This window comes from Ursus maritimus, unplaced genomic scaffold, assembly GCF_017311325.1.
Source record: "Ursus maritimus isolate PB19 unplaced genomic scaffold, ASM1731132v1 scaffold_13, whole genome shotgun sequence".
NCBI classification, from domain to species: domain Eukaryota; kingdom Metazoa; phylum Chordata; class Mammalia; order Carnivora; family Ursidae; genus Ursus; species Ursus maritimus.
The window spans coordinates 39,867,634-39,894,544 of record NW_024423675.1 but is presented as its reverse complement, the minus strand read 5'-3'; the positions used below and the strand labels follow the sequence as shown (position 1 = coordinate 39,894,544).

Sequence of the window (26,911 nt, the reverse complement as noted above, 5' to 3'; positions counted from 1 at the left end):
TCTCTCTCTCTTCAGTCTCAGTGTAATTTCCTTTGAATATCCCCCATGTCTCCAGAGTTTTCTTCATAGCATAGAATTATGAGCACATCACACTTTTGTTTAAAATCCTTTAATAGTTTGACTCCTCTTAGATACTCATTTAACATGATATAGAAAAGGTTTTTCATTATATAAACTCCACTTGTGTTTCCAGTCTTATGCCCCTTCAATCCACCCACTGAGCTTCATCTAAATAAAATTATGTAGAGATCCCTAGGAGTTTGCACTTGCCTATGAATTTTTATGTGCTCTTCCTTTTGCCTGGAATGTCCTTTCCCATCTTGTCTTCCCAGGGAACTCTTACACATCTTTCAAGATTCTGTTAACACTTCCCCTTTGGAATGGTCCCTGACCACACAATAAGTCATCCTCATTCCTGGGCCTCCGCCATGTTGTGTATAAATCTTTATCACAGTATTTCTTACAGTATCCTGGGAAGGATCTCACTCCTTGAGTTCCTTGAGGGAAAATACTATACATCCCACAAATCTTGATACCTGCAGCTCCTGAAATAGTACCTGGCACATGGCAGCTTCTCAATGAATATTGGCTGAGTGGATGACACGACAGGAAGAACTAAAGATTCTGAATTAAGTCATCTGGACCTATGCTGTTCATAATTATTTGTGTACTTTTGATGAAGTTTCTTTTGTTTTCAGTTTCCTTAATTTACTTCCTAAGTGAGGAATTAGAGCTAGATTTCCTGTAAGGCCCCCTCCAGCTTTTTTTGTTTGTTTTTTTATACTCTATGTTTGAAACTATTGCCTACTATAGAAGCTGAAATACCTACCTTATTTGACAACAGAATGTTTTATAAAAATTTAAAAATATTGAAAAAAAAGGGATTTCACAAAGAAATCTGAATTTCCTAAAAGTACAATTGGTGTTAACTGAATCATGCTGCCTTTAGATGGGATGAATTCCTTCTGCTTGGCCAGCATGCCTACTCTATTTCTCCCTTTTTACAGGCAGAATATAAGTTGCTGTTTATTAAAACACTTGCACTGTAGTTTTCTTGAGGAAAGATGTGAAATAGGAAATATTTCTTGTTCCCATTTTTCTGTTAAAAGCAGAACAATTAAAAATAAACTGAGAGACCCTTGTGTTTCTTATTCCTGTCTGACCTCACTCACTTAGGTACATATGTATGTATACTACTAAGTAACCTAGAATTTGCTCAGGTGGTACCGATTCAAAATATTCTGGTTTTGGTTTTCTTTCACCTGAGTGCATCTGGACCTTTCATGTCCTGAGGATCCTTTCAGAATAATAGTGTTGCCTTAATACAGGCAAAGGCCAAGCCATTCTGTCTTCTAATTAATTTGCTGAGTATTTCTTTCACCCAAAGCAACCGATGCTTTTATCTAACAATTACATTGTTCAAATATTCACCATCAAAACATTCTCTGTTCTTTTCAAACCCTGTTAAAACTACTCCCTAACCTTCAAGGATGCTTAGAACGACCTTTTTGTGCTATGAAAACTCGTATACTAAATGGGCACACGAAGGTGACTCTTCACTTAGTCTATCATTGTTCCTGCTAGGATTGCATATTTGCGTTAGCATTTTTTAGTGGAGCTGTGAATACGTTCCACTGCAGAGTAAGGACAGGATGGGCAGGACCTGATGGGGCGGGCTGAAGACACGAGTCTAGAGAGGCCGCCATCACCCGATAAGGACAGATGCTCTCCATTCCCTCCTCTTTGTTTTTTGGACGCTGGCCGTAAGTCGAGGCCTCAAAAAAACACCTCCCTTACAATTTTCTTGGTACCTTATTCCTTAGCTTAGACTCAGAGGGGGCGGGGCAGTACGGCTGTCACTCGATCCCGCCGGCCAACGAGAGGGGAGCGAGCCCCGCCTCCTTCCCAGATCTGTATTGCAGGCATGCGCACTGGGCGTCCCAGTGCCACCGCCCATCAGCTGAGAATCGTAGCTGGGGGCTTTGGGGCCCGTGGGTGCCCGCGGCCAGAGGAGGAGGAGGAAGCCGAGGAGGTTGGGGTAAGAGCAGTTTCGGGGGAGGGGAAGGGGTCCCTGGCCCGGCGGCCCAGAGGCGCGAAGTCCCCGCGGCTGCCGCGCCTCCTTGTTTGTGCGCGTTGTCAGGTGGCCGCCGCCTTGCGCTTTGCGGCTGTGGTCGGGAGGCGGAGGGCGGGCGCTGCCCCAGCCCCGGAGCACCACCGCTGCCCACGCCCCCGGTCAGGCAGGCCCCGCCGGCCCTGCCGGCCCTACCGGCCCCGCCAGCCCCGCCGGCCCCGCGCCCGCCTCGCCGCGCAGCAGCCCGGCCGGGGCGCTGGCCCCGGTGCACCGGCGGGCTGCGCGCACCCGGGCGGGGCGGGCGCGGGGCCCCGCTGGGGCGGAGCTCGGGAATCCTGCTTCTGCCTGGAGCGGGACAAGTGACCTCTTCCTCTTTGCGACTCATGGAGTTAGAAAACACACTTTAAAGTTCTCTTCCCGAATACAGAGGAACTGAGAATAGATGGCTGTAGTAAAGGAACCCTATACATTTATTCGGAGGCTCACTGTAGTTGGTTTTCTGTCTGGCTGGAAGGCAAGCTTGCTTTCTTTGATCTCAGTACATGTCATTAATTGGCTTACATAAGGACCTTTACAAATACATAAAGTCTTTCAAGACTCCCCTACCCCCACCCACTCCTTGTGTTTTAGGTTGTTACTTTTTTAAAATTCAGACACAAAGAGAAGAATAACATTACCTTTCTGATCAAATGCTGTATTTTTTTCCTCTCAAGTTTCTTGTATTTGCTTGGCTCTTCTGTACATACATTAATTTTTGTTAAATTCAGATCAGTGTATTTTGACTATATCTATGTATAATTTAAAACTTGGGCAGAATCTGGAAGAAAATGATTATGAAGTGCTGTGCCTGTTGAGTAATGTTGCAGGTGGAGGTTTCTTCTGGAAGCAGCCTTAGCCTCACCCTGGCAGAGACTTCTTAGCAATGTTCAGCAGTGTCTTGTGATGTGGACGGCCTCTGCTTTGAAGGCCGCTTTGAGAAGTTTGTCTGAAGACTGTGACTAATTAAGAATTATGCTCGTTTCAAACTTTTTGTAGAAGTTAATGTGATATCATAGCACCTCATTGATGTCTGCATCATTTTTCTTCAGATATTTTACTTCTGCTGCTCCCCATAACATTTTCTTGTTTTGGTTAGGATATCAAATTTTAGCTGAGTGCTGGGGGTGGAAAAATAAATTCTATAAAACATCAGCAGTAAGTCTGAGTAAAGTTTGCCACGATTACATTTAACTTGAAAGTTTGGTGTATGGAAGGGTGAAAAATAATCCTTGGTATTGTGAGTAAAACCAAATAGTATAATAGTTTAACAGATGGAAGATGCTGAGCTCAAGAATTCGGTTAATTTGGTTTAGATAGAGAATGCTCCCGTGCCTAGAATGATTGCCTTCACATTCATGGAACATCTGTGCACCTGATACTGTGGATTCTGCAAGGTTGACAAGGTCGTCTTGTGTTTATATCACCGAGGTAAGGATAGATAATAAGCAATTTACTGCCTAGATCATTTTAAATGGTGATTAGCACTATGATAAAGGAAGATAGATCAAGGGAGAGTGGCAGGGGTGGTGACTTCTCATTTCAGATCCAAGTATTCAACAAAGACTCGTCAGCATGCAGTCAGACTTTGCTGGGGTAAAGGAGCTAGTCACGTGGAGATCATGGGGAAAGCCTTCTAGGGATAAGAAGTGACACTCAGCAAAGACCCTAAGGCAATAATTAGCCCAGTACATTCAGGTCTGAAAGAAGACACTGGAATGTAATGTCTTAGGATTGGCAAATATTTATCCTCAGACTAGGTATGTGTTATAGGAAATAGGTGGATTTATTCATTCAGTCTACCTATATTTATTAAGCACCCATCATATAACCAGGTACTGAGACTAGAGTAGCACACAAAACAGACAAAACCTTGCCCTCCTGGGAGCTTACATTTTGGGGCATAGGGTGGAGGAAAGTCCAGTGTTTTATGCTAGTTCTCACAAGTAAGAAAGTGAAACTGACTATTTCTGTTGCTCTGTCCATGCTTGATTTATAGAGCGTGAGATTTATGCTTATTAGGAGTCTTGGGATTCTGCGGGGTGTCCAGTAGTAGTACCTGGGGGTAGTGTTTGACACTTAAGATTTCACAGTTCCCTTTGTTATTTGTGCTCTACAGAAAGTCTTGAGAATATCTTCATTAAGAGTATTGCACTTTGATCCTCTCTTTCCTTCTTTCCCTTTAGACTGTTTATATATTTTCATAGAAAGGTAATTGTTGAGATGTCTACATAAGCACTATTCAATAGAACTTCACGCTGTGATGGGAATGTTCTATACAAGAGCTGTACAAGCCACTGGCCTCACATGTGGTATTTGAATACTTGATAGAGCAGGTATAGATAGAGTTATTGTTATTCTGAGCAATAAAACTAAGAATTCTGAATGAGCTTTCAAAAATACTCATCAAGAGTTCATTGGTGCTTGTTAGGTCTGGGATAGGTGCTGGAGACTGATGTGGACAGCAGCTGTCAGAGTAACTTGGTTGATTCTAGTCTACATGCAAAGATCATAAACTTTTAAGTCATTTTATAGTTAGCTGTAACTGTAGTCTTTATGTATATATATTTTTGCAGTAAATTAGTGATTTGGCTCCTTTATTTCTCATATTTCATCATCAGAAGGGCCAACCATTGTTGTCTCCTAGAGATCACTATTAGCAGAATAAGAGAGAAAAGGACTAAGCTGTTCAGCTGTGTTACCTTGATCTACTCATGTAGCTATTCCAGGTCTGTTCCTCATCCTAAAAGCAGAGTCTGCAGAAAGCTGGTAAATTTGTTGGTTTTTTTTTTTAATTGAGTGAGTTTACCTATCCCGAATTTTTGTTATATGTTGAAGTGTTTAGTGTTTTAAAAATACGGACTATAAAATGTAGTTTCAAATTTTAGCTCTTAGATTAAGCAAGTTACTTATTCTTGTTATCCCTCAGTATCTTCATGTGAAAAAACAGAATAACAAGCGTACCTACCTCAGAGGTTTGTTGTAAGAATCAACTGAGAAAATAAATGTAAAAGTCCTAAGCACAATGCTTTGGAAATGTAAGTTAGCCATTATTAATCTTGTTGACTTTTTTTTTTTTTTTTTTTAAGATTTTATTTATTCGACAGAGATAGAGACAGCCAGTGAGAGAGGAAACACAAGCAGGGGGAGTGGGAGAGGAAGAAGCAGGCTCACAGCGGAGGAGCCTGATGTGGGGCTCGATCCCAGAACTCCGGGATCACGCCCTGAGCCGAAGGCAGACGCTTAACCGCTGTGCCACCCAGGCGCCCCAATCTTGTTGACTTTTAATGTATCTTTGTCTTCCATCATTTGCAAATTTCTTCTCATTCTTCACTCAACACAGAGCTGAGGTGATAACTGCGGTGCCCTTTCTCTAAGGAGATTCCAGCCAATCCAGTGGCAGCAGCTCTTTGGATGAAGGAAGCCCAGTTATCTCAACAGCAGGAACTTTCAAGAATTTAGTTGCTTGAGTAGAGGGATGAGGAAAGCTGGTAGTGTTTAAAGCTAACTGATTGATTCTCTGAAGAGGAAAAGAGGGGGCCTTGAAAAAAAACAGGGAGAGGGCTTAGGTTAGGCTCTCATGAATTTCGAGGGTTAAGGGAAGTGCTATAATACTATGTATGTGGAGGGAGGAGCCTCCTGAAGACAGTAAATGAGAAACATTTCCTCATTTATTGTTTGTGTTGGCAGTGAGCCAGTTTTTCTAGAGATCTGGTTGATGAGGGAAAGGAAAAAGAAAGCTGTCAGTGAGCCGGAAAAAAATTGCCTCTATCCATCAGTGGAATATTATTTGGCAATGAAAAGGAATGATCTATTGATCATGCTACAGTATGGATGGACCTTGGCAACATGCTGAGAAAAAGAGTCCAGTCATGAAAGAACACATTGTGTGGTTTTATTCATAGGAAATGTACAGAATAGCAAACCATGAAGACATAAAGTAGATTACTTTATTTATTTATTTATTATTTATTTATTTATTAAAGTTTATTATATCAATATAATAAATTATATATAATATATTAATATAGATTATATTATATATTATAATATATAATATAGATTATATTATTATAGATTATTATAGATTATTATTATAGATTATGCCTACAGTGGGAGAGATTGCAGCGACATGGAAAGTGACCATAGGATTGTACACTTTTTAATGTTCTTTGAACTTCTAATTCCAATACAGTTACCATACGGTGTTGTATTAGTTTTGATATGCAGGATTGTCCACTTTAAATGGGCAAATCATACAGTCGTGAATTATATCTCAAGCTTTTATTGAAAACAAGATGCAGAATTTAGAGATTTCATTGGTACTTTGTAGGATGTGTGTGATAGTGTTGGTTTCATTGACTCCCCAGGTCCAGTCTTGTTCTGTCTGGGCCCCAGCTCTTCAGGTGGCTGCAGGCCCAAGTCCAAGGCTGTCTGCCCCCCTGCTGAAGCACTTCTGCTGTCTGAGTTGAGAGTTAGGTCTATGTAGGACTAGGTGAGATCTGAAGGGCCCAGAATAGGTAAAGTGGACCTGTGCATCAATGAAGGATGAATGGAGAGCATCTAAAAGTTCCCAGGAATTCCAGTGTGGTCAGGGACTTTTCACATTGCATCAGAGTTTCAGATATGGAGCCAGTACTGTTCTGCCCGTCTCCACAGTTCTACAGGTGTACGTCCTGCCAGCACTGACCTTAAGAACAAAGATGCACATTTCCTTGTGCCCTCTTCTCCCCTACCAAGAATCTCCAGTGATTTCTTATTGCAACATATTAAAACTAAACCTAGCATTCAGGGCCCTCCCTCTTCCATGACCTCCCTCTTCTGTGACATTAGTTTTGTATGGTAGCACTCATGGGTGGCTTTGGAACCCAAACCCTGGGATTAAACCCCGCCTCCACATGGGAGGTGGGTTGGATTACCTTTACAGTTACTTAATCTTTATAAGCCCCACTTTGCTCAAGGTTTATTTGCTATTATCTACTTTAGAGGGGAGGCCTTAAAAATTAAATTAGACAATCTATGTGAAATGTATTTCATTTCACACTTGGGCAATAAACGTTGGGTCATTTCTCTCTTTTCGTGTTGTCTCCCACTTGTCCCAGCCATGAATCATCTGTTCCCAGGTAGACTGGCTTCCACCCCTGCCTTCAGAAATGACACACTGCGCATGCCCTGTACACACGTTCTGGGTCTACCCATCCCAGGCTTCACATCTTTGCCTTTGTCATTTTCCGTACCAGTCATGCCGAGGTCGTCACTTCTTCTGTTTCTGTTTCATAAATTCTTTCTAGATAAGGGCAGTAGTGAAATTTCCTTTTCCTAACCTCTCACTTTTTCCTGGCACATGACCTTTTGCTGATTTATGTTGCTCTTGTTGTTTTAACTTACTAAGTCTCTCCGCTCTCCTAAATGACAAACGGAAATTGAGCAGACTCTTCACCTTTGTTGTGTTGTTTGCTTGCCCCCCCCCCCCCCCCCCCCCAGTGCTTCATTTGATGCTGGTCATGTAGCGGACTCTCAGTAGAGAGTTGGTTTACAGATTGCCTGCCTACAGCTTGGCTGCAGTCTGTGCACTTCGTGAAAAGATGGGGGTGGGGTCGTTGAGAGGTTGAGTCTTTGCTGTGCCCAGTCCTGTATGCGGGGACACCCTTTCCATCTTTCTTTGGAAACCCTGACGACATATGTGGTGTGGTGTGGACGGAGAAAGAGAACTCCCTCTTGCCTCCTTCCTGTGGCCGTGCCCGAGCTTTGCTTCCTGTCCTGATGCCAGCTTCTGGAAGAGGAGAGCTGTTCTCCTTGCTCGGGTGGCAAGGTGTGAAGAGCGTTTTATGGAGCATTCCTTTTTTTCCTCCCTTGTCGGCTGTGCCTCTCTCAAAGTTGACCTTTCCTGTTAAAATCAGAGACCCGTAAGTCCTATGTTCCTAAGCTGTTCCTGTGTGTGTTAAATTAGATACAGTGACATTTCTGGGGAACACCCTGAAGTCTATATACCATTTAATAAATATGTAAATATGAAGTCTATATACCATAATAAATATGCCAGGAATTGTTTAAATGTTGGAGAAAGAAAGGTACATAGCATGTGGGCCCTGCTTCATAGTTGCTTGCAGTTTAGTTAAGGAGAAAAATATACAAACAATTAAGATTATACACAGAAAAGGGAGTTGGTAACTCTTCCTTAGATCAAAGTTTTCAAAGGGAATGTACAATTTGAACCTTATTATAATTGTTTAACATGACTGTGTTCTTTAAAAGGCCAGTATTTTTGATAGCCATGAGAGTTTTACTGTTTGATGTGTCCCTTTGCTGTATTTCAACCCTGTTGGGTTAATCAACCTCCCAGATTGATATTTGGTAATTTGGAAAATGTAGGCCAATAACTTTAAAAGTACAATTATGTAACTTCTGTTTTTTAGGTGACTGCTTAGAAAACTGCCCAGCCCGCCAGCGTCTGATGAAATTAGTGAATAAGCAAATCAGCTATGTCTTACACTCCGGGAGTTGGTGGTGACCCTGCTCTGCTGGCCCAGCGCATCTCTTCTAACATCCAGAAGATCACACAATGTTGTAAGTTGAAATTTAAGTTGACTTCACTGTTTTCAGTTCTTAACTGAACGTGGAGGTTCGTAACAGGACAACTCCAGTGACTGAGAGAGGGAGGAGCAGTCCTCTAAAAACAGATTTTAAAAGGCTAGAACTCTTAAAATTAAAAACAAAACAAAACAAAACAAAACCTGAGAAAAAAGGAAGGCTAGAACTCTTTAGGGTGAATATGAGAGATAATTACATTAGAAGAGATAATACTTGCTGCATTTTTCTGTAGAGTGCCGTGCACATAATACATTATTTTATTAATGAAATAAAGATTTAAAAGGATATATATTTATATTTGCTTTAAAATCATCTGGTTCTGGATGAAAGAGACTTGTTGATTAAATCCCATAGGATTGGAACTGGGGAGCACCAAGAAGGGTTTACATTTATTAAAAATAAAGTTTTGTGAAGGGAAAAATACATGGTCCTTTATTAAAGAGCAGGGAGTAACTAATGAGGCAACATTTTAATCCATTGAGACAGATCTAGAAGATAATTCTCAGAGTTCCCACAGACTACCCATGCTACATCTACCAAAAACAGTCCTAGTAGACCAATCCCGTGCAGCATTTTATTGGAAATTATTACTCCTTAGGATATATATAGGTAGATAGATAAATTGTTTAAAAGATCATTGTAGCAGATTTGAGCCTAAAGTTTTTTTGTTTTACATTTCATTTCTGAATCATAGGTAATCATATATGTGGATTATTCTAGTCACCTTGTGGTGATGGGTATTTTGGCCCTTTGGGCATTACCTGAACTCTTTTTTTAGAGTATGTTAATACAGCATTATTCTTTTTTTTTTTTTTAAGATTTTATTTTTTTGACAGAGACACAGCGAGAGAGGGAACACAAGCAGGGGGAGTGGGAGAGGGAGAAGCAGGCTTCCCGGTAATCAGAGAGCCTGATGGGGGGCTCGATCCCAGGATCATGATCCCATGGGATCATGACCTGAGCCGAAGGCAGACGCTTAAAGACTGAGCCACCCAGGCGCCCCAATACAGCATTATTCTGTAGCTTACTTTGTTAAGTCTCCTGTTCTCCGTACCAGAATGTGTTAACGCAGTGTGAAAATAAAGAACATTTTCAGATGACCAAACCATGTTTTCTTATCTAATCATTAACTTCCCAGAAGTTACTACTCTACCCAAATGATCTCAGTGAGATGTCAGCATGTTTCGGAGGCAAAAGGAATAAAAGTAGATTATAGATGGTTCTAAGAAAGTGCCCCTATGCACAGTGGTATAATGTAAAAGGCAAAGAAAACAAGATATTTTTCTTTCTTAGAAGTAGTGCTGGTCTGCCTCACGCTTATGTGTGAAAATTAAGAGAGGTTATAATTTTAATTTACATGTGTGGGAAAATCAGGACCTTTATGTAAGAAAGGAGGCCAGGAGGCCTTCCTCCAGAGGACAGGGCAGGTCTTTTGTGCTGGGAAAGGTGAACATGTTAGGAAGGCTGGGAGGAGCAGGAGGAATGAGTGTAGGCTGAGATTATAGAGGCAGTAAGCATCCGGTGGTATGATAGATACACAGGTTGGAGATGATGTGCAAGCTTGAACTGGAAGGAGGTAAGAGTTAAGTCATGTCCCCTGAGAAAGAGATCAGTTGATACAACTGGATGAGAAGTGATATGTTGGGCCAGAGTTGCATACTCATGGTATAACTGATAACTAAGTATGTGACGGCGTTCTGTGATTCAGGACAGTTTTGGAGTGTGGGGGAGTGTGGTGGTAGGACCCACACCTCTGCCTTGTGGAAAGGGGTTAAGAAGACTAGGACTGGGGTCCCTGGGTGTCTCAGTTGGTTAAGCATCTGACTTGATTTCGGCTCAGGTCATGATCTCAGGGTCATGAGATCGAGCCCTGCATCAGGCTCCATGCTGGGTGTGGAGTCTGCTTGAGAGTCTCTCCCTCCCTCTGCCCTTTCCCCTGCTCACAGGCCCCCTCTCTTTCTCTCAACAAATAAAATCTTTAAAAAAAAAAAAAAGACTAGGATTGTTTAGCCATGAGAAGCTACAGTCACCACCTTCAAATACTGGAAACACTGTCTTGTGTAAAGTACTAAGAAAGGTATTCTACACGATCATGAAGGTCTCCACCAACGAATAGAAGCAACGGTAGCCAGACTTCAGCTCCAGAAGACTAGGGCTTTTGAATAATACTAGTTATTCAGGGATGGAATTGCCACGCTCAGGAGTGCAGTCCCTGTTACTAAGTGATGAGCATATGGTGGTCAGATACTATTTCTCAGGTCTGTTAGTAAGAGGTTTAAATACTGGAGTAATGGTTCAGACTGAGTGACTTGTAATTAGGATATTCTCTCTCTATTGGTTCAGCGAATAATTTATTGAGCACCTACTGCTTGCTAGTCATGGTACCAGACCCTGGGAGTCCAAAAGTAAGCAAGATCCCCAAGGGCCTGTTCTGGCCTGTTCTCATGTAGTTTATAGCGTAAGAAGAAACCAATGATAAAAAAAAATTAATGGGGATGGGAGGGTGGGGTAACCAGGTGATGGGCATTAAGGAGGGCACGTGATATAATGAGCACTGGATGCTGTGTACAACTGATGAATCACTGAACTGTACCTCTGAAACTAATAATACACTATATGCTAATTAATTGAACTTAAATAAAATTTTTTAAAAAGTAAAAAAAAAAAAAAAAAAAACCATTAATGAACCACATAGTGTCCTGTGATGAAAATGAGAGTGCTATGAGAGCAGGTGCCTGGGACGGGGGGCGGGGGGGAAGCTGCCTTAGCCGAGATGGTCCCCTAAGTGCGCATGAGAAGGGCCCGAGAATGAGAAGATAAAGGACAAGAGCATTTAGAAGCAGCCAGTAGCTGGTATTAAAATCCTGAAGCAGTCCAGAGCTTGGGGTGTTCAGAAAATAGGCAAGAAAGAGAAGCCCAGTGTGGCTGAAACACAGCAGTTGGGGCAAGAGTGGCTGGAGATAAAATCAGAGAGGAGGCCAAGCAGGCCATCCTGGGCCTTGGAGGCTGTCGGGGGAGTTTAGATTTCATTCTAAGAAGAAGGACACACAATCAGATCTGTGCTTTGAAAAGATTGCTTTGGCTGCCGCTGCTTAGAAAGAAGACTTTGGGGAATTTGAGGAGGGGACACGTTGGCCATCGCAGAGGTCTGGTGAGGGAAATGTTGGCTTGTACCAGCGTGGTGGCAATGGGGACAGAGAGAACTGATGGATGTTCTTTGGAGGCAGTGTCAGCAAGACTTGCTGACGAATGTGGGTGGATTGAGAGAGAGAGAGGGGAGTCCAGGGTGGCTCCTTGGTTTTCGCGTTGAGCAACCGAGTGCATGGTGGTAAGTATATACTGAGGTGGGGAAGGACTGTAGTTCAGAAACAGAGAGAATTTTGTTTTGGTCAAGTAAAGTTTGAGATGTCTTTTAAACATCTAAGCGGAGATGTGAAATATCTAGTTTAGATATATGAATTTGGAGATCAGAGTGTCATCAGAGAATAAATGGTATTTGAAACCATAGGTCTAAAATAACCACAAAGGAGTAAGAGCAGAGAGCTGGAGCATTAAAACATGTAGAAGTCAGGAAGGCAGGGAGAAAGCATAAAGAATCAGGGTGACCAGTGAAGTAAGAAGAAAATCAGGATCTGGTGGATTTCCAGAAATCAAAATTGTTTCAAGACCAAGTGAGGCATCAGCTGTGTCTAATGCTGCCAAGAGACTAAAAAGCAGAGAATTGGATCTGGCAAACTGGTCACTTCAAAAAGAATGGTCTCAGGGCTGCCTGGGTGCCGCAGTAGGTTAAGTGTCTGCCTTTGGCTCAGGTCATGATCTCAGGGTCCTGGGCTCGAGCCACGCATCCTTGCTCAGCGAGGAGCCTGCTTCTCCCTCTGCCCTCTGCTCCCCCATCTGTCTCTCTCTCTGTCAAATAAATAAATAAAATCTTATAAAAAAAAAAAAAAAGGAAAGAAAAGAATGGTCTCATATTCATGTTCTGAGTGTAGATGGAGAAAAGAAGAGAGAAGGACTGACCTTTTTTCAGCTAAAGAGACTTCCTAGAATCCTGCTTACCTCTGCTTGTATCATTGACCAGAGTTTACATATGGTCACATGGCTACACCTAGCTGCCAGGAAGGCTGGATAGCACTATGCTCACTAAAATTGGAGCTTGCTCCACTTAAGAAGGGGAAAATCAGTATTTAGTAGGTAACTGGAAGATTCTACCATTAAGTAGAAAGAGGGTCAAAGAAAAGGTTGCATTTTTCCACTACACAAGAGAGTGTCTAGTGAGAGTATAATTGCAAAAGAAAGGTCTCTGAAGGTGAGAGGGGGAGGGGAATGGGTCACCAGTGCCCAGTTTGCTTCTCAACCACTGTACAGAGCCCAGGCAGAGTGTGGCGCGGACAGTAAACATGGTGGGCAAAAATGGAGGAGTTCCTGTCTGAGTGGGCTGGTTTTAAGTGAAATAGGAGGCAAAGGCATTAGACAGAGAACGGGATGGAAGGCTGTGGGAAGTTTATGGAAAGAAGAGAAAGTGATTAGTTGTAGTTTTGACAATGGAGAGGATTGACATACCTCAGAATGAAGGGTTGTTTGGCAGGTTGAGTACTCATTTGAGACTTGGGGTCATGAATTTAGTGAAACCAATCATCACTATGTATTTTTTCTAATTCTGAGATTCAGTGTCTGAATGAAGGGAAGTTTAGATGAGGTAGAGTTAGTTATTGTTAAAGACCTAACCTGCCCCGTGTGCATCACCGAGACGGATATGAAGAAATCACGTGGAAGTGAAAGGCAGAAGTGTGAAATTTCAGTTCATTTTTCCCCATCTGCTAGTGCTAATAATACTGGATGTGATTAAATAGGATGGTACTTTGCACCACATTTAGGTGTTTCTCTTCACACTGCATTTGCATCTTTTAGATTTGTGTCAGTACAAATTATCTAGCTGTACAAAAGAAATCTAAAGCAAAGATGCTATAAGTAAGGTAATACCCTTGTTAGAATATGTGCATCTGTTCAACTAAAGCTGAGGTCTTCCTAAATATTGCAGTGGGAAAAGTTTATTTTCATATTAGTTTCGATTAAGATCAGTGAAAACTTATAAAATATTAATTTGTATGGTTTATACCAAAAAAGAAAATAGCAGTCAAAGAGATTTTTGATTCTTGGAGAGACCCAAGAATAACATTTATTAAGATAAGAATTTTTTCTTTAGCTAGTGTTATATTCTGGCAGTTCTGTTTTGCAAAGAGTAGAATAGATGAAACAAGATATTTTTAAGCTTTTTTTTGTTTTAAGATACTTTTTGTTAAAAATAATTTGTAGTCTTACTCAATTTGCTTTATTAGTGAATTACTTAAACTGTATTACAATAATATAATTTATGTTAAATGAAATATTTAAATATTGTGAATACGTAAATATAAAATAGAAATAGATTATATTAACATGACTTTTTAAGAATGACTGGTAAGCTTAACAGACTAGAACTTTGTTAGGGATTACTCTGTGGAGCATTTAAAATAGTAAAGAAAATATATATTTTTTTGTCTTAATGGAACTATTTATTTGAAAATTTTCCTGAATATGGAATGTTATTGACAGATCGAATGTAAGACAGTGGGGCAGGGGTGGGGGTGGAGGTGGAAGAACGAGGAAAGTTATTTAGATCCCAATGTGATCTTGATTAGGAAAATATTTTTATCCTATGAGATGACTGTCACGAGTCAGCAAGGTGTTTGTGCCCCAACTGCTCCATCTTTTGCCCATGGCATAGACAATATTCTGTTGATGGCCCTACCCTGGCATCCAGTCTTTCTCAACCCAGTGCTCCAGGCAACCATTCCCAATAGACTGGAGTTGGCATGTAAATAAAAGCATTTGTTATCCCAGGTCTAGAAGATCATTATGCATCAAAGAAGTGCTTACACTTAATGCTCAAGCTTTGGCTTGAGATGTTTACAAGTAATGTTTCTATGAGTAGCATCTGGAAATGAGATATACACCCATTTACCCTTTATCATCTGTCTGTATTGTCTTTAAAACAAACTCCTACCAGTGATGTGTAATACAAGGATGAACAACCCTTGTGAGTTGAAATGGCTGAGCCTATTACATAAGGTAAACCAGAGTAGGATATTTTCACTGGACCACTCGTCCTTGTGCAAGCACACAGAAAAATGTATTCAGGACACCCAGAACACACAGAAGTAGGTCATGTTTTTGAAAGAAACAGAATAAATATATAGAAATCCATCACATGGTTGAAGACTTTTTGTAATCTTTAAAAAATAGAACTATAATATATAGAGAGTAGTACACCCGTTATTAATGTATAGCTCAATAAATCATCTGTTACAACACCGCACATATGAAGAAGTAGAACATTACCAGCCCCCCGAAGCCCTTCTCATGTTTTTCCCACTCCGTACTTTCTAAAGGTAAACCTCTAACATGACTGATGAATATTCCCAGTTTCTTAACTTTAATAGAGTCAGGTATTACGTTTTATGTTGGACTTCTTTCTCCCATTATGTTTGCGCAGTTCATCCGTGTTGTTGCGTGTAGCTGTAGGTCATTGTGTTCATTATTGTATAGTATTCCATATTCAACCAGACCACGATCTATTTGTTCTTTCTATTGTTTATGTACATTTGGAATGTCTCTGGGTTTTTGTTTTTGTTTTTTGCTATTATGAACAATGCTGAACATTTTCACATGGTCTTTTGTCTCATGTATGTACCTAAGAGTTAAGTTGCTGAGTTACAGGGTGTGTGTATGTTTAGCTGTGTACCAAAAGTAGTTGTACCAAGTTGTACTCCCACCAACCAGTGTTATCAGAGTTCATTTTGTTCCAAATCCTTGCCAACATTTGACATTTACAGTCTTAAATTTTACCCTGTTAGCCGTAGTTCTATCTCATTGTGACTTATATTGCAATTCCCTGATTAGAATCAGACTTTTTAGAATCCCTAGTTAGGAAAATCAACGAGACGATAGGAAAGGTTTCTAATTAAGCAAGCTCTCTGTGAGTGTGTGCACACTTCCTGAAATCAGATCTGGGTAGCAGTGTGACCTTGAGTAAGCTCTTTCCTTCCTAGGACGTGATTTTCTTACATATATTTTCTGTGGACTGGATTATGGTCTCTTTCGACTTTAACAAGCTATAATTGTAACCAAAGTTTTAAAGAATCTTGAAAGCTCTTCCAACATATGTAGGATTATTCTCTTTGTTACTAAGAGACCAATTTCCATGTCTGGATTCATAACACATACTTTTAAAATTCCATAATTGAAATAGTCTTTACAAGACCAGCTAGAGTTCCACTAAGACTTGTGTATTATTTCTAAGTATTAGAAGATGGGAGAGTTGCAGTCACAAGGGACTCTGGTGTGAATCATGTCTGAATTAATTAAGGTATGAATTGAAGGAAACTGATAAGTAGAAATATAAGCAGCTGACCATGAAATATAGTCATTGAGGGGACACCTGGGTGGCTCAGTTGGTTAAGTTCTGCCATGAGCTCAGGTCATGACCCTGGGGTCCTGGGATTGAGTCGCTGATTCCTTGCTCAGTGGGGAGCCTGCTTCTCCCTCTGCCTGCTGCTCCCTCTACTTGTGCTCGCTCTCTTTCTCTGACAAATAAATAAATAAAATCTTAAAAAAAAAAAAGAAAGAAACAGTCATTGAAATAAAATTTTCCCATGTGTACAAATAGTAAGTCTTACCACTGATGCTAATGAGAATTCTGGCATTTGAGTATTTTTTAAAAAGAATAATCTGAAAGAGAAAGAGAATGGCTAAAAGTTAACCTATGGAAAATGAACGAATTAGATCCATTGGTAACATAAAATATTACTCAGCCACATTTATGAATGCCGAAGTTTTCTGCTAAAATATGCATAACATGTCATATGTTTTTAAAACTTTGTCTTTAAACATATGTCTTTAAAACTTTAAAACTTTGGTTACATGTGTGTTCATTACAGAGGATTTGGGAAAGCAGAACCTTCTAGAGAGGCATAAAATGTGTGAACTTAAACCCGTGTTGTAAAGTTGAAGAGAAGGTGACTGGAAAATGTTTATGTTGAATCTTCATTGTTTCATTTTTTATCATTTATCTCCTGTAGATAGTTCAACACGGACTTGTTTAGAGTTGCAAAAATACTATTGTGTTGTAATTAGCTCTCATTCTGTATGGGTCCTTTCCTTATTTATTATAAAGGATCAGTGCTGGCCTCTTGTCCTCATAAGGTTCCTAGGACTTTGAGATGAAATATAAAGTCTATATAAACGTGTGAGTCCTTTTGTTACTTTTGAGAATGAATACAGTTCTTTTCATTAGAGTCTGGTGAAGGGGACCCTTGTTTTTGCATCTCAACACATGACTAAACCAAAGGGAAGCAGTATCATTGACTTCTCTTTTTTTGATGCCAGGGCCAACTTTTCTTTAAAAAAGAGCTCCAGTCCTGAGAAATTAGTAAATTTACTGGAACTATGTATTTACCCAGGAATTAGGGATGTTTCTTTTTTTTCTGGGGTGCATTCTGTTGGTGGCTATTGGTGGATCGGAAGGTGGTTTATGGAGGAAAAAGAGATGAAAACTTGTTTTCTCCCCCCCAAGATGCTATTTGATACATCTACTTTTAACATCACACATCTGAAAATATCTGATTGGATTCTTTTCCCCTTGAGCAGAAAAACTTTAGTAGCTTTGATCTCATTGCTGTAATTCTCCTCATGCCTAGGGTGCTGACACAGCATAGATACAGGTGTGGGAACTAATGCCTTATCCAAGAGAACTTTAACAGAGCGACAACTTTTTTATTCCTCTCCGGTGGCTTTTCCTACATGACAGAACATGAGTGCTGTTTATAACGGAACGTGAATCTAATGGCTACAGAGATATGTACACATAATTATATTCTGTCTCTTTTTTCTGAAAACAAGGTCATACTATACTTTTTTTTTTCTGCTTGCTTTTTTAGTCTTCTATGTTGGCCAAATACTTTTCCATTATATGAGTGTGTCACACATCATTTAACCAAACCTCTGTTAACAGACATTTTATCCTAAGATTATATGTTTAAAAGTGGGGAACTTACCATTTATACTGCCTCCACACGTGAGTCCTCCTGCGTTCTGTGTTCATTAGGTATGGTGCTGATTATATGATAAAAATTCTTATGTACGTTTCCACACCGAGTTATATAAAAACATTATAATTATTATTAGATTTTTCACTATAAATATGTTCAATGTGCTTAGCATTTGTGTATCACAGAGTAGCTTCTCTTTCGTTAAAATAAACCTTGTAGTTAGTTGTGTAACAACCTCCCAACTGCCCTGTGGTGCTGCCTGTCTGTACGTCTTAGTTGCTCCGTGTTGATGTGGGAGCCAGACAGCAGATGTCAGGCTAGGTTGTTTAGTTTGGGTTTCCTGTAATAGTTTGGACAATTCTTGTCCTCCTGTCTTTGACTCTTTTATGTTGTTTTTCACCAGTTACTGAGTAATATTTTCCATTGAAGAGTAATTACCTTTTATACTCATTCCGGACTGGATTTTTTTTTTTTAGCAGTTATTAATTGATTTGCCTGTTAATTTATTTGGAAGAACCTAAAAGTCTTACAAAATAGTGTTCTATGAGTTTTGGTACATTTATTTTTCCCGGGCTTTTTTCTTGTTGCGGTGTCATTATCTTGGTCAGTGTTTGAAGAAACCATTGTTGGGGTAGATCGTGAGTATGGCCAGCTGCTTCCCTGGGGATAGCTTGGTCGTTGTCCTATCTAAAGTCCAAGAGAATGCCTACAGACATCAGCAAGAGTCCTTCCTAGCCTGTGGACTATTATCTTCTTAGTGAGCACTATGAAAACTGTTAGCTAAAAATCCACCTGAGGCCTGCTTATTTGTGAATATCCAGAGCACTGTCTTGCTGTTGGGGCTTAGGAGGAAAGCTGGGCAGGATGGCGCAAATACATCCAGTGATTTTAGTTGTATAGTATTGGCAGTACACCCTGCTTTATTCAAAAGTCTTCAGAAGGCGTGTAAGTTAGTATCTTTTAACTATGGGCATACCTTGGAGATTTTGTGGGTTTGGTTGCAGACCAATAAAGTAAGTTAAATTTTCAGTTTCCCAGTGCATATGAAGTTATATTTATATTATACTGTAGCCTACTAAATGTACAGTAGCTTTATGTTTAAAGGAACAATGTATATGCTTTAACTAAAAAATACTTTATTGCTAAACTGTGCTGACCATCATCTGAGCTTTCAGGGAGTCATAATCTTTTTGCTCCTGGAGGGTCTTGCATCCGTGTCGATGCCTGCTGACCAAGCAGGGTGGTGGTTGCTGAAGGTTGGGGGGCAGCTGTGGCAATTTCTTAAAATAAGACAAAGGTGATGTTTATGGCATCAGTTGCCTCTTCCCTTCGTGAACAATTTCTCTGTAGCGTGTGGTGCTGTTTTGTAGCATTTTACCTACAGAACTTCTTTAAAAATTGGAGTGAATCCTCTTAAACCCTGCCCAGCTAAGTTTATGTGATATTCTAAGTCCTCTGTTGTCATTTCAGCAGTCTTTACAGCAGCTTTATCGGAAGTAGATTCCATCTCAAGAAACCACTTTCTTCGGGAAGCAACTCCCCAGCCACTAAAGTTTTATCGTGAAATTGCAGCAATTCAGTCCCATCTTCAGGCTCCACTTTTAATCCTAGTCCTCTTGGTATGACCGCCACATCTGTAGTTTCTTCCTCCGCCAGAGGCTTGAGCCTCTCAGAGTCATCCATAACGGATGGAATTGACTTCTTACCCTGTGAATGTTGATGTTTTGACCTCTTCTCAGGAATCATGAATGTTCTTAATGGCATCTAGACTGGTGACTCCTTTCCAGAGATTTTAAATTTATTTTTCCCAGACCCATCAGAGGAATCACTATTTGTGACAGCTATAGCCGTATGAAATGCTGCAACTTCATGATAAAACTTTAGTGGCTGAGGAATTGCTTCCTGAAGACTTGAAAGTTGAAATGACTCCTTGATCCATTGACTGCAGAATGGGTGTTGTGTTAGCAGGCATGAAGACAATAGTAATCTTGTTGAACTTCTCCATCGGAGTCCTTGGGTGACTAGGTGCATTGTCAATGAGCAATAATATTTTTTTTAAAGATTTCATTTATTTGAGAGAGAGTGGAGGGAGGAACAGAGGGAGATGGACAAGCAGACTCTGTGCTGAGCTCAGAGCCTGATGCGGGGCTCGATCTCATGACCCTGAGATCATGACCTGACGAAATCAAGAGTTGATTGCCTAACTGACTGAGCCACCCAGGCACCCCTGAGCAGTAATATTTTGAAAGGAATCTTTTTTCTGAACAGTAGGTCTCAACAGTGGGCTTAAGATATTCACTAAACCATGTTGTAAACAGATGTGCTGTCATGCAGACTTCATTGTTCATCTCTGGAGCACAGGAAGAGTAGATTTAGCATAATTCTTAAACGCCCTGGGATTTTTGGAATGGTAAATGAGCACTGGCTTCTACTAAAAGTCATTAGCTTCATCACCCTGTAACAAGAGAGCCAGCTTGTCCTTTGGAGTTTTGAAGCCAGGAATTGACTTCTCTCTAGCTATGAAAGTCCTGGATGGCATCTTCTTCCAACAATATAAGGCCGTTTCATCTACATGGAAGATCTGTTGTTTAGTTTAGCCACTTTCATTAATTATCCTAGCTAGATCTTCTGGATCTTGGGAAAGAATGTTCTAGATGGGAAGTAACAATACAAGGGCCTTGTGGTGGCAGCAGGACTGGGGAAATGGTGAGGAGGCCAGTGTGCACAGAGCACAGAGAGGGGAGAATAGGAGCTGGGATGGGGTTGGTGAGGCCTTGTGGGCCACTGTAAGGACTTGGGTTTTTATTCCAGGTAGAACAAGGGTTTTGAGCATTTAAATAAATGGAGTGCAGAAACAGATCTGAGAATTTTATCATGCAGTCAGCATCACACTTTATTTGATATATGTAGAACTCAGAAGGATACATTTGTGAATTCAGCATAAGTGATAAGTTCCCCAGCTTTTTTAAACACATAGTCTTAGGATAAAATGTCGATTAACAGAGGTTAGATTAAATGCTGTACAGCACATTGGTCTAATAGGGGAGGCACTGTGTTGGGCTCAAGCAGAGTCCCAGATTTGTCAAGTGGTTAAGATAAATGAAGAGAGGGCTGGAAGAGGATCTATTCTAGAGAGTGAATATGATAACTGACCATAGAGTTTAGGTTGGGTGAGGAGGCGATTGAAGACATGGGAGGACAGGGAGGCTGTGTGAGGATGGAAGGTCCTGGTAGGTCAGAGGCTTGTTGGAGCCAGGGTACCAGTGGGAGTGAGTAGGACATACAGGAGGTGGTGGGTTGTAAATCGTGCGCATGAGAGTAAGATGGCAGAAGAGTTAACAGTTACTGGCACTGAGCAAGCATTTGATAGGATATTGGAGCATGTGACTAAGGTGGATGGGGAACGAGGTCTTTGGGTAGGAGCGTGCAAAGAACTGAGTCCAGATTGGTGGAAGGGTCCTCATCAACATGTGTATTGTAATCAGGGAGAATGGAGGCAGGAGCTCAACCTGTCAGTAGGTGAGGGGGCGTGGCCAAAGAACACAAAGTGATCTCAGCTGTATTGGGTAGTGGTGGCAGGGTCGAGGCTTTCTCTGTGTCCATTCTTTCTTGTGTTCCTTGTCACCTAGTGTTCCCTTCTGAATTTGCCTTTTTCTTTCCTAAGTTCCTCAAGTTTCTCCTTCCCCAGTGCCTACTATCTAGCCATCTTGTCTATGAGTTTTTTTGTGCCCTGACTTTAAAATTGCAATTGCCTCATTGAGTTTAAAAAAAAAAATTGTGGTGCTATTTTGGACTATAATTTTCACCCTATCCACTGTGTGGCCACATTTTTTCCTGCTGTGTTTTCTTCGAAGGGAGTTTTGCCGTTCTTTTCCATAACTGTTATGGCCTTTTTTGTGGTTGCTCTATCTGTGCATTTTCTGTTATTCAGCGGAATGAGTTTGGTTTTCCTGGCAGGGGAGTCCTGTGAAGGGAGGAGTGCTGTCTTTCTGTTCAGGGGCTCATTTCTCTCTGTCTTGCCCTGAGGCACTGTTTCTTTCCCCTCTGCCTCTCAAAACCTAGTCTTGTGTGGAAGATCCTCCTCCTCCAGTCCTCAGAGCCCCCCATCACTCTGCAGGCCCCAAGACGCACAGCTGTCTTTTTGTGAGGCATCTGTCTGCTCTTAAGGAAAGATGTACTTTTCGAAGTCAGCAGCCCATGGGTCCCCAGCATGGCCTGATCTCCTCCTTCCTCCTCCCCCAGGAGGGTGGCCAGTTCCTTGTCAGCCTTGCTCTTAGTCCCACTCAGGGTGTGATCATCTTCTTCTGGAAGCGAGTACTCGCTGCTGACAGCTTGGAGCTCTGCCTCCCTTACACCTCTCTGCAGCCCCCCTTACTCCCTACCCTACCCATATGGCTTCCCACTCAGGATCTGCTCTTTGCTGTTGCTTTTGGCCACATGTATGTATTTTTAAGAAGTTCTGATTCTAGACTCCCTAGAGTAGTAGGTAAACTGAGTAGATCCATGTGATAAAATGTTAGCACTGAATATCTTTGCTAAGAGAGTTTGTAATGTTCCAGCCATTTTAGAAATCCAAAATATTGTTTATGTACAGTTTTCACATGGCTTGATATTTTTACATACCATGCCCTCAGATTTAACTCTTTTAATCTACAGTAGCTTTAAAATACCCCACATTTCTACTTTGTTAATCTATATCCTTCCTACCTTTGAAATATCTGGGAAGAAAAACCAGTGAGAAATTTAAAATGAAATCTGTTCAGTGTTCGAGATCGCTTTGTGGAAGAGGCTGTGGGTGCCGGCGTGCTGGTTAATTCTGGAAGGAGAGCACAGCCAACCAGTGCGCTTGGCCTCTGGAGGCACAGACTCCATCACGGAGTCTCAGCTCGAGACTCATCCTTTGGAAGATCCTTCATCTCGCTCTTACCCCTTTTCCTCTCCACAGTTTGCTTCAATTCTTTCACCCACAAAAAAGATAAGCTGCCTACCCAGGTCGCAAGACAGAGCACGAGATAGAGAGCATATTGGAAAAAAGCCCATAATTATTTTAGTAGCTGTCTTTCAGATTCTCTGGGGGTTTTCCCAGCTAGTGCTTTTTAGAATTACAATACACTTCTCATGGTTTTTCTTGATATATGAAATAGCGTAATTTCACTCGATTTTTTTCCTTAGAACCTTTTTGTGTTGATACTTTTTTTCAACTCACTGATAAGATTTTTTTAATGATATACTGTGCACCTTGTACTCTGTAATGAACCTAACCTAATGGTTCTAACTCGAATTATAGTAAACTTACCAGTAATAGCATCTTTCATTCTTAAAGAGGTCTGTGCCGTTCCAGAATGTTTTCATATGTATCATCCCCTGTAATACTCCAAACCATTCTTTAAAACATGTAGAGGGATTAATCGACAGATGAGAAAAGAGTGGAGGCTAAAACAGAATTAGTTTCTTTCAACATTTCATTGTTTTCTAGTTCAGTTTCCATTATATGATTTGTACACAACTGCTAGGTACTTGTCAGTGTTAGCAACAGCTAACTCTTCCCTTCTGATGATGGAACATAACTATTGTGTCAGTTGGTATTTATTATCATCTCTGCAGTTCTTGTAACTATATCAGAGATGATGTAGTTTCAGTGCATGGTTCACATTAGTTAGCTAAGATACATTAATAAGAATATTCTTTGGGGCCCCTGGGTGGCACAGTTAAGCACCTGACCCTTGATTTCGGCTCAGGTCGTGATCTCAGGGTCCTGAGATTGAGCGCCATGTTGGGCTCTGCGATCAGCGAGGAGCCTTCTTAAGGTTCTCTCTCTCCGTCTGCCACCCCCCTCTGCTCACTCGTTTGCTCGCATGCTCACTCTCTCTTTCTTAAAAAAGAAAAGAATATTCTTATTGTTCATTTCTGACTTTCAGAAGAAAGACATAAACCACTTCACACCATTAGCTCCCATTTATTGAGCTCTTTCTTACAATATCCAGTGCAAGGTGTTTATATACACGGTTCGCAGTTCAATTGCATAACAGAGAAAGAGGTGATTTTCTCTCCATTTGACTACTGAGGCAGTTATAGCTTGGAGAGATTAGGTAAATTGCCGGAGGTCAGCAGCTAGGAAGAAGTGAGGTCAGGTTTCCATGTCCGGCCGTCTGGCTCCAAGGCTGCTTGCTGGTCAGCATTATACTTCTTCTGCGGTGTGATATGACTGACGCTGAGTCAGAGAGGCTCAGAATCACCTACCCGAGGGGTTTCCTAACTATTACTTGTTTTCCGTGATTGGTTATTACAATTCAGAGTTACTCAGGGGGATTGAGCAACAGAGATGTTTAGTGTTTAGAAGATAGCTGTATTCTGTTTTCTGGAGGTAATTCTTTGAAGGCTCTGTGTGCCTGGTAGGGCCGGCCCAGGTGCCCCGCATGCTGGCCGCTCTCACTGGTCACACAGCATCTCCCCAAACCCCCAGTGAACTATGACAGGTTGGAACATTACATAGCCCCTGTACCAGCTGCTGCCTACCTATGATTTTATGGCCAAAAAACCCCCAAAACATTCTTTGCGATGAAGCCTTTTTTCCAAGGAATCCACTAGATGGCAGCAGACCCATGTGGAATAGAATGGGTCTTCGTCCCTGAAGGTAAGAGCCAGAAAGGGGACTGCTTTGTTTCTGAGAAAATAGTAATGCACCATTTTGGGTGTGTAGGAAATAGACTTCTCTTTATGTTATGAAAAATGTTATGTGTTCTTTAAAGTCACCTCTCAAAAAGGATAATGGTGCAAATAGTTCAAAATTACAGGTCATCCAAAAATAATTTGTTCATTGTATTCTTGTAGAAGTGCATCTGGATTTAACCCTACTTCCATGTATTAGGTGAATTTTTCTTCAGGACACTGTTTATGGTAATGTAAAGAATTTGTTCCTCAATTTTCATGTTTCATGGGTTTTTTTTTTCCTTGAAGTTAGGCATATGCCAATTAGAAGTGAATATAACTATCCTATGAATTTACAATACCCCAGACTAGATAATGAAGTGAAGCCATAAAGAACCTGACTTGGGAGAAACTAGGAATGCTTATCAATTTTTTTGTATCACCAATCTGCTTGTCATCTACGCAGAGACCTTATTTTGTCTCCCTTTCTGTAAGCTCATCTTTACTCAGCATTTTTGAACATGGTCAACTTGGGTATGGCAAAAGAGCCTATGGACCACTATCCTACTGTTCTAATCTGCCAGAAGAAAAAGAACTAGGAGATCGTGAAAAACTGGAGAGTAATAAAATAAGAGAGTGGTAGCAATACAACAGTTACCCTACAAAAATGTTCAGCCATTAGACAACGAGGTAACTGTAATTCTGTTTCTAAATTAAGGTGAAAGAGCAACCCATCAAGCCAGCACCTGTGATGTACTGATTATGTATTCTTTCTGAAAGTATACATGCCTGGTTGGTGAAAAATTTGCAACATTGTTAAATATTGTACACGTTGGTGTAGTAACGTAGTGAGTACTGAAGTAACACTGAGTCAGGGTTTGTGAACACAAAGTTTTAGTAATTTTTACTAATTTAGGACAGGGGTTAGCCAACTTTTTCTGTAAAGGGACAAATAGTAAATATTTTAGGCTTTGTGGACACATCTGGTCTCTTGCATATTCTTCTTTTTTGTTGTTTGTTTCTTAATTCTTCAAAAATGTAACAACTGTTTTTAGCTCGAAGGCTGTACAAGGCAGGCCATAATTTCTGACCCTGTTGTAAAAGTTTAACAACCAGTCATGTAAAATGATGTCCCTGGAATCTTGCCAGTTCATAAGATCTGAAGAAAGGACAGGCATTTATTTCCTGAACAATTTCAGCCAGGCTGAAGGGTCCTTGTGATCCACTGGTGAGCCATGAAATTTACAGCTCAATTCTTTATCCCAAGTTAGCATACACTTATTTGTCCCTTATTTGCTTTGGCAAACATACACCTAAATTATGAAATAATCCTTTAAAAAATCTGTTACTGGGGCGCCTGGGTGGCTCAGAAGGTTAAGCATCTGCCTTCAGGTCCTCAGCAGGGAGTCTGCTTCTCCCTCTGCCTCTCCCCTTGCTTGTGCTCTGTCTCACTCTCTCAAATGAATAAATAAGATCTTTAAATAAATAAATAAATAAATAAAATAAAATAAAATAAAAATAAAAAGTCTGTTACTTTTAGCCCTTGTAGTACACTGAAAAATATTGGTTTGAAAACTCAGAAATCTACATTTTTAATCCTAGCTCTCCTACTAAGTAACTGATTTCTTGGATAAGTCAGTTATTCTGTCTGGTTCTCAACTTCTTTGTTTATAAAATAGGATCGAACGAATGCCATATAATTTTTCTTCTAAACTTGATTCAGTAATTTCAGAAATATGTTTCATAAACCCTTTGTCAGATACCTTTAGATGAGCCCCAAATTTAGAGCTACAGAAATTAGAAGAACACAGTTGAGTCAGTGTTGATGTACAAAACCTCTCCCACAGTGCCGGAAACATAGTGGATGCTCAGTAAATGTTTGCTGAGTGAATGAATAGTTGAGCACACTTGCCTCTCAACTCTATTCTTATATATGCCTTTTATTTTAGAAATACATATCCTTCCTTACATAAGGTTTGATCTTTCTAATGCCGTTTTGTCGTTCACCTTTTAAAATACCCATCGAGCGTCAACCACATGATGGGTTCTAAGATACAAAAGTAAGACTAGTTTTTGCCTTTATAAAGAGTTTACTTTCAAGTCAGAGAGACAAGTAATTTAATTATTTCAATTTATATGCTAATACGGTATTAGAGATTTGAATCGCCAAGCTGAAGTGTCCTGTTTCTTATACTTTGAAACCATTACAAATACCACCTCCATTTAGGCTTTTTGGATTGCCCTCCAATACAGGACCAATATTATAGCTCCTTATGTGAAGCATTTTTGTGGCACTTAATGCTCCTGCTTCCTCTTTGGGTTTATATGATGTGCTTTCTTTCCCCCTTTTTTTTTAGGAAACTATAAGAGGCCTTATTTTACTTATATTTTCATGAAAAAGCATTCATGAAAAGCATCTAGCACTCAGTTAAATTCATTCTATTAGGCAATGTAACTTAATGGGAGCATTCCTAATAAA

At 40.6% G+C, this 26,911-nt stretch overlaps 1 protein-coding gene across 2 annotated transcripts in view; it reads left to right on the top strand.

Annotated features, from left to right (window-relative positions):
* Positions 1-1,908: 1,908 nt before the first annotated feature.
* STX7 (syntaxin 7) overlaps positions 1,909-26,911 on the top strand; it is a 44,690-nt gene continuing 19,687 nt past the window's right edge. Inside the window, exons 1-3 of one of the 2 annotated variants that reach the window (XM_008691094.2) lie at positions 1,929-2,038; positions 3,424-3,538; positions 8,524-8,674. In XM_008691094.2, coding sequence (XP_008689316.1) covers positions 8,590-8,674 — 85 coding nt within the window. In that variant the 5' untranslated portion in view covers positions 1,929-2,038; positions 3,424-3,538; positions 8,524-8,589. Of the gene's footprint in view, positions 2,039-3,423; positions 3,539-8,523; positions 8,675-26,911 lie in introns of both variants that reach the window. The other variant, XM_008691093.2, reaches the window with a different exon arrangement.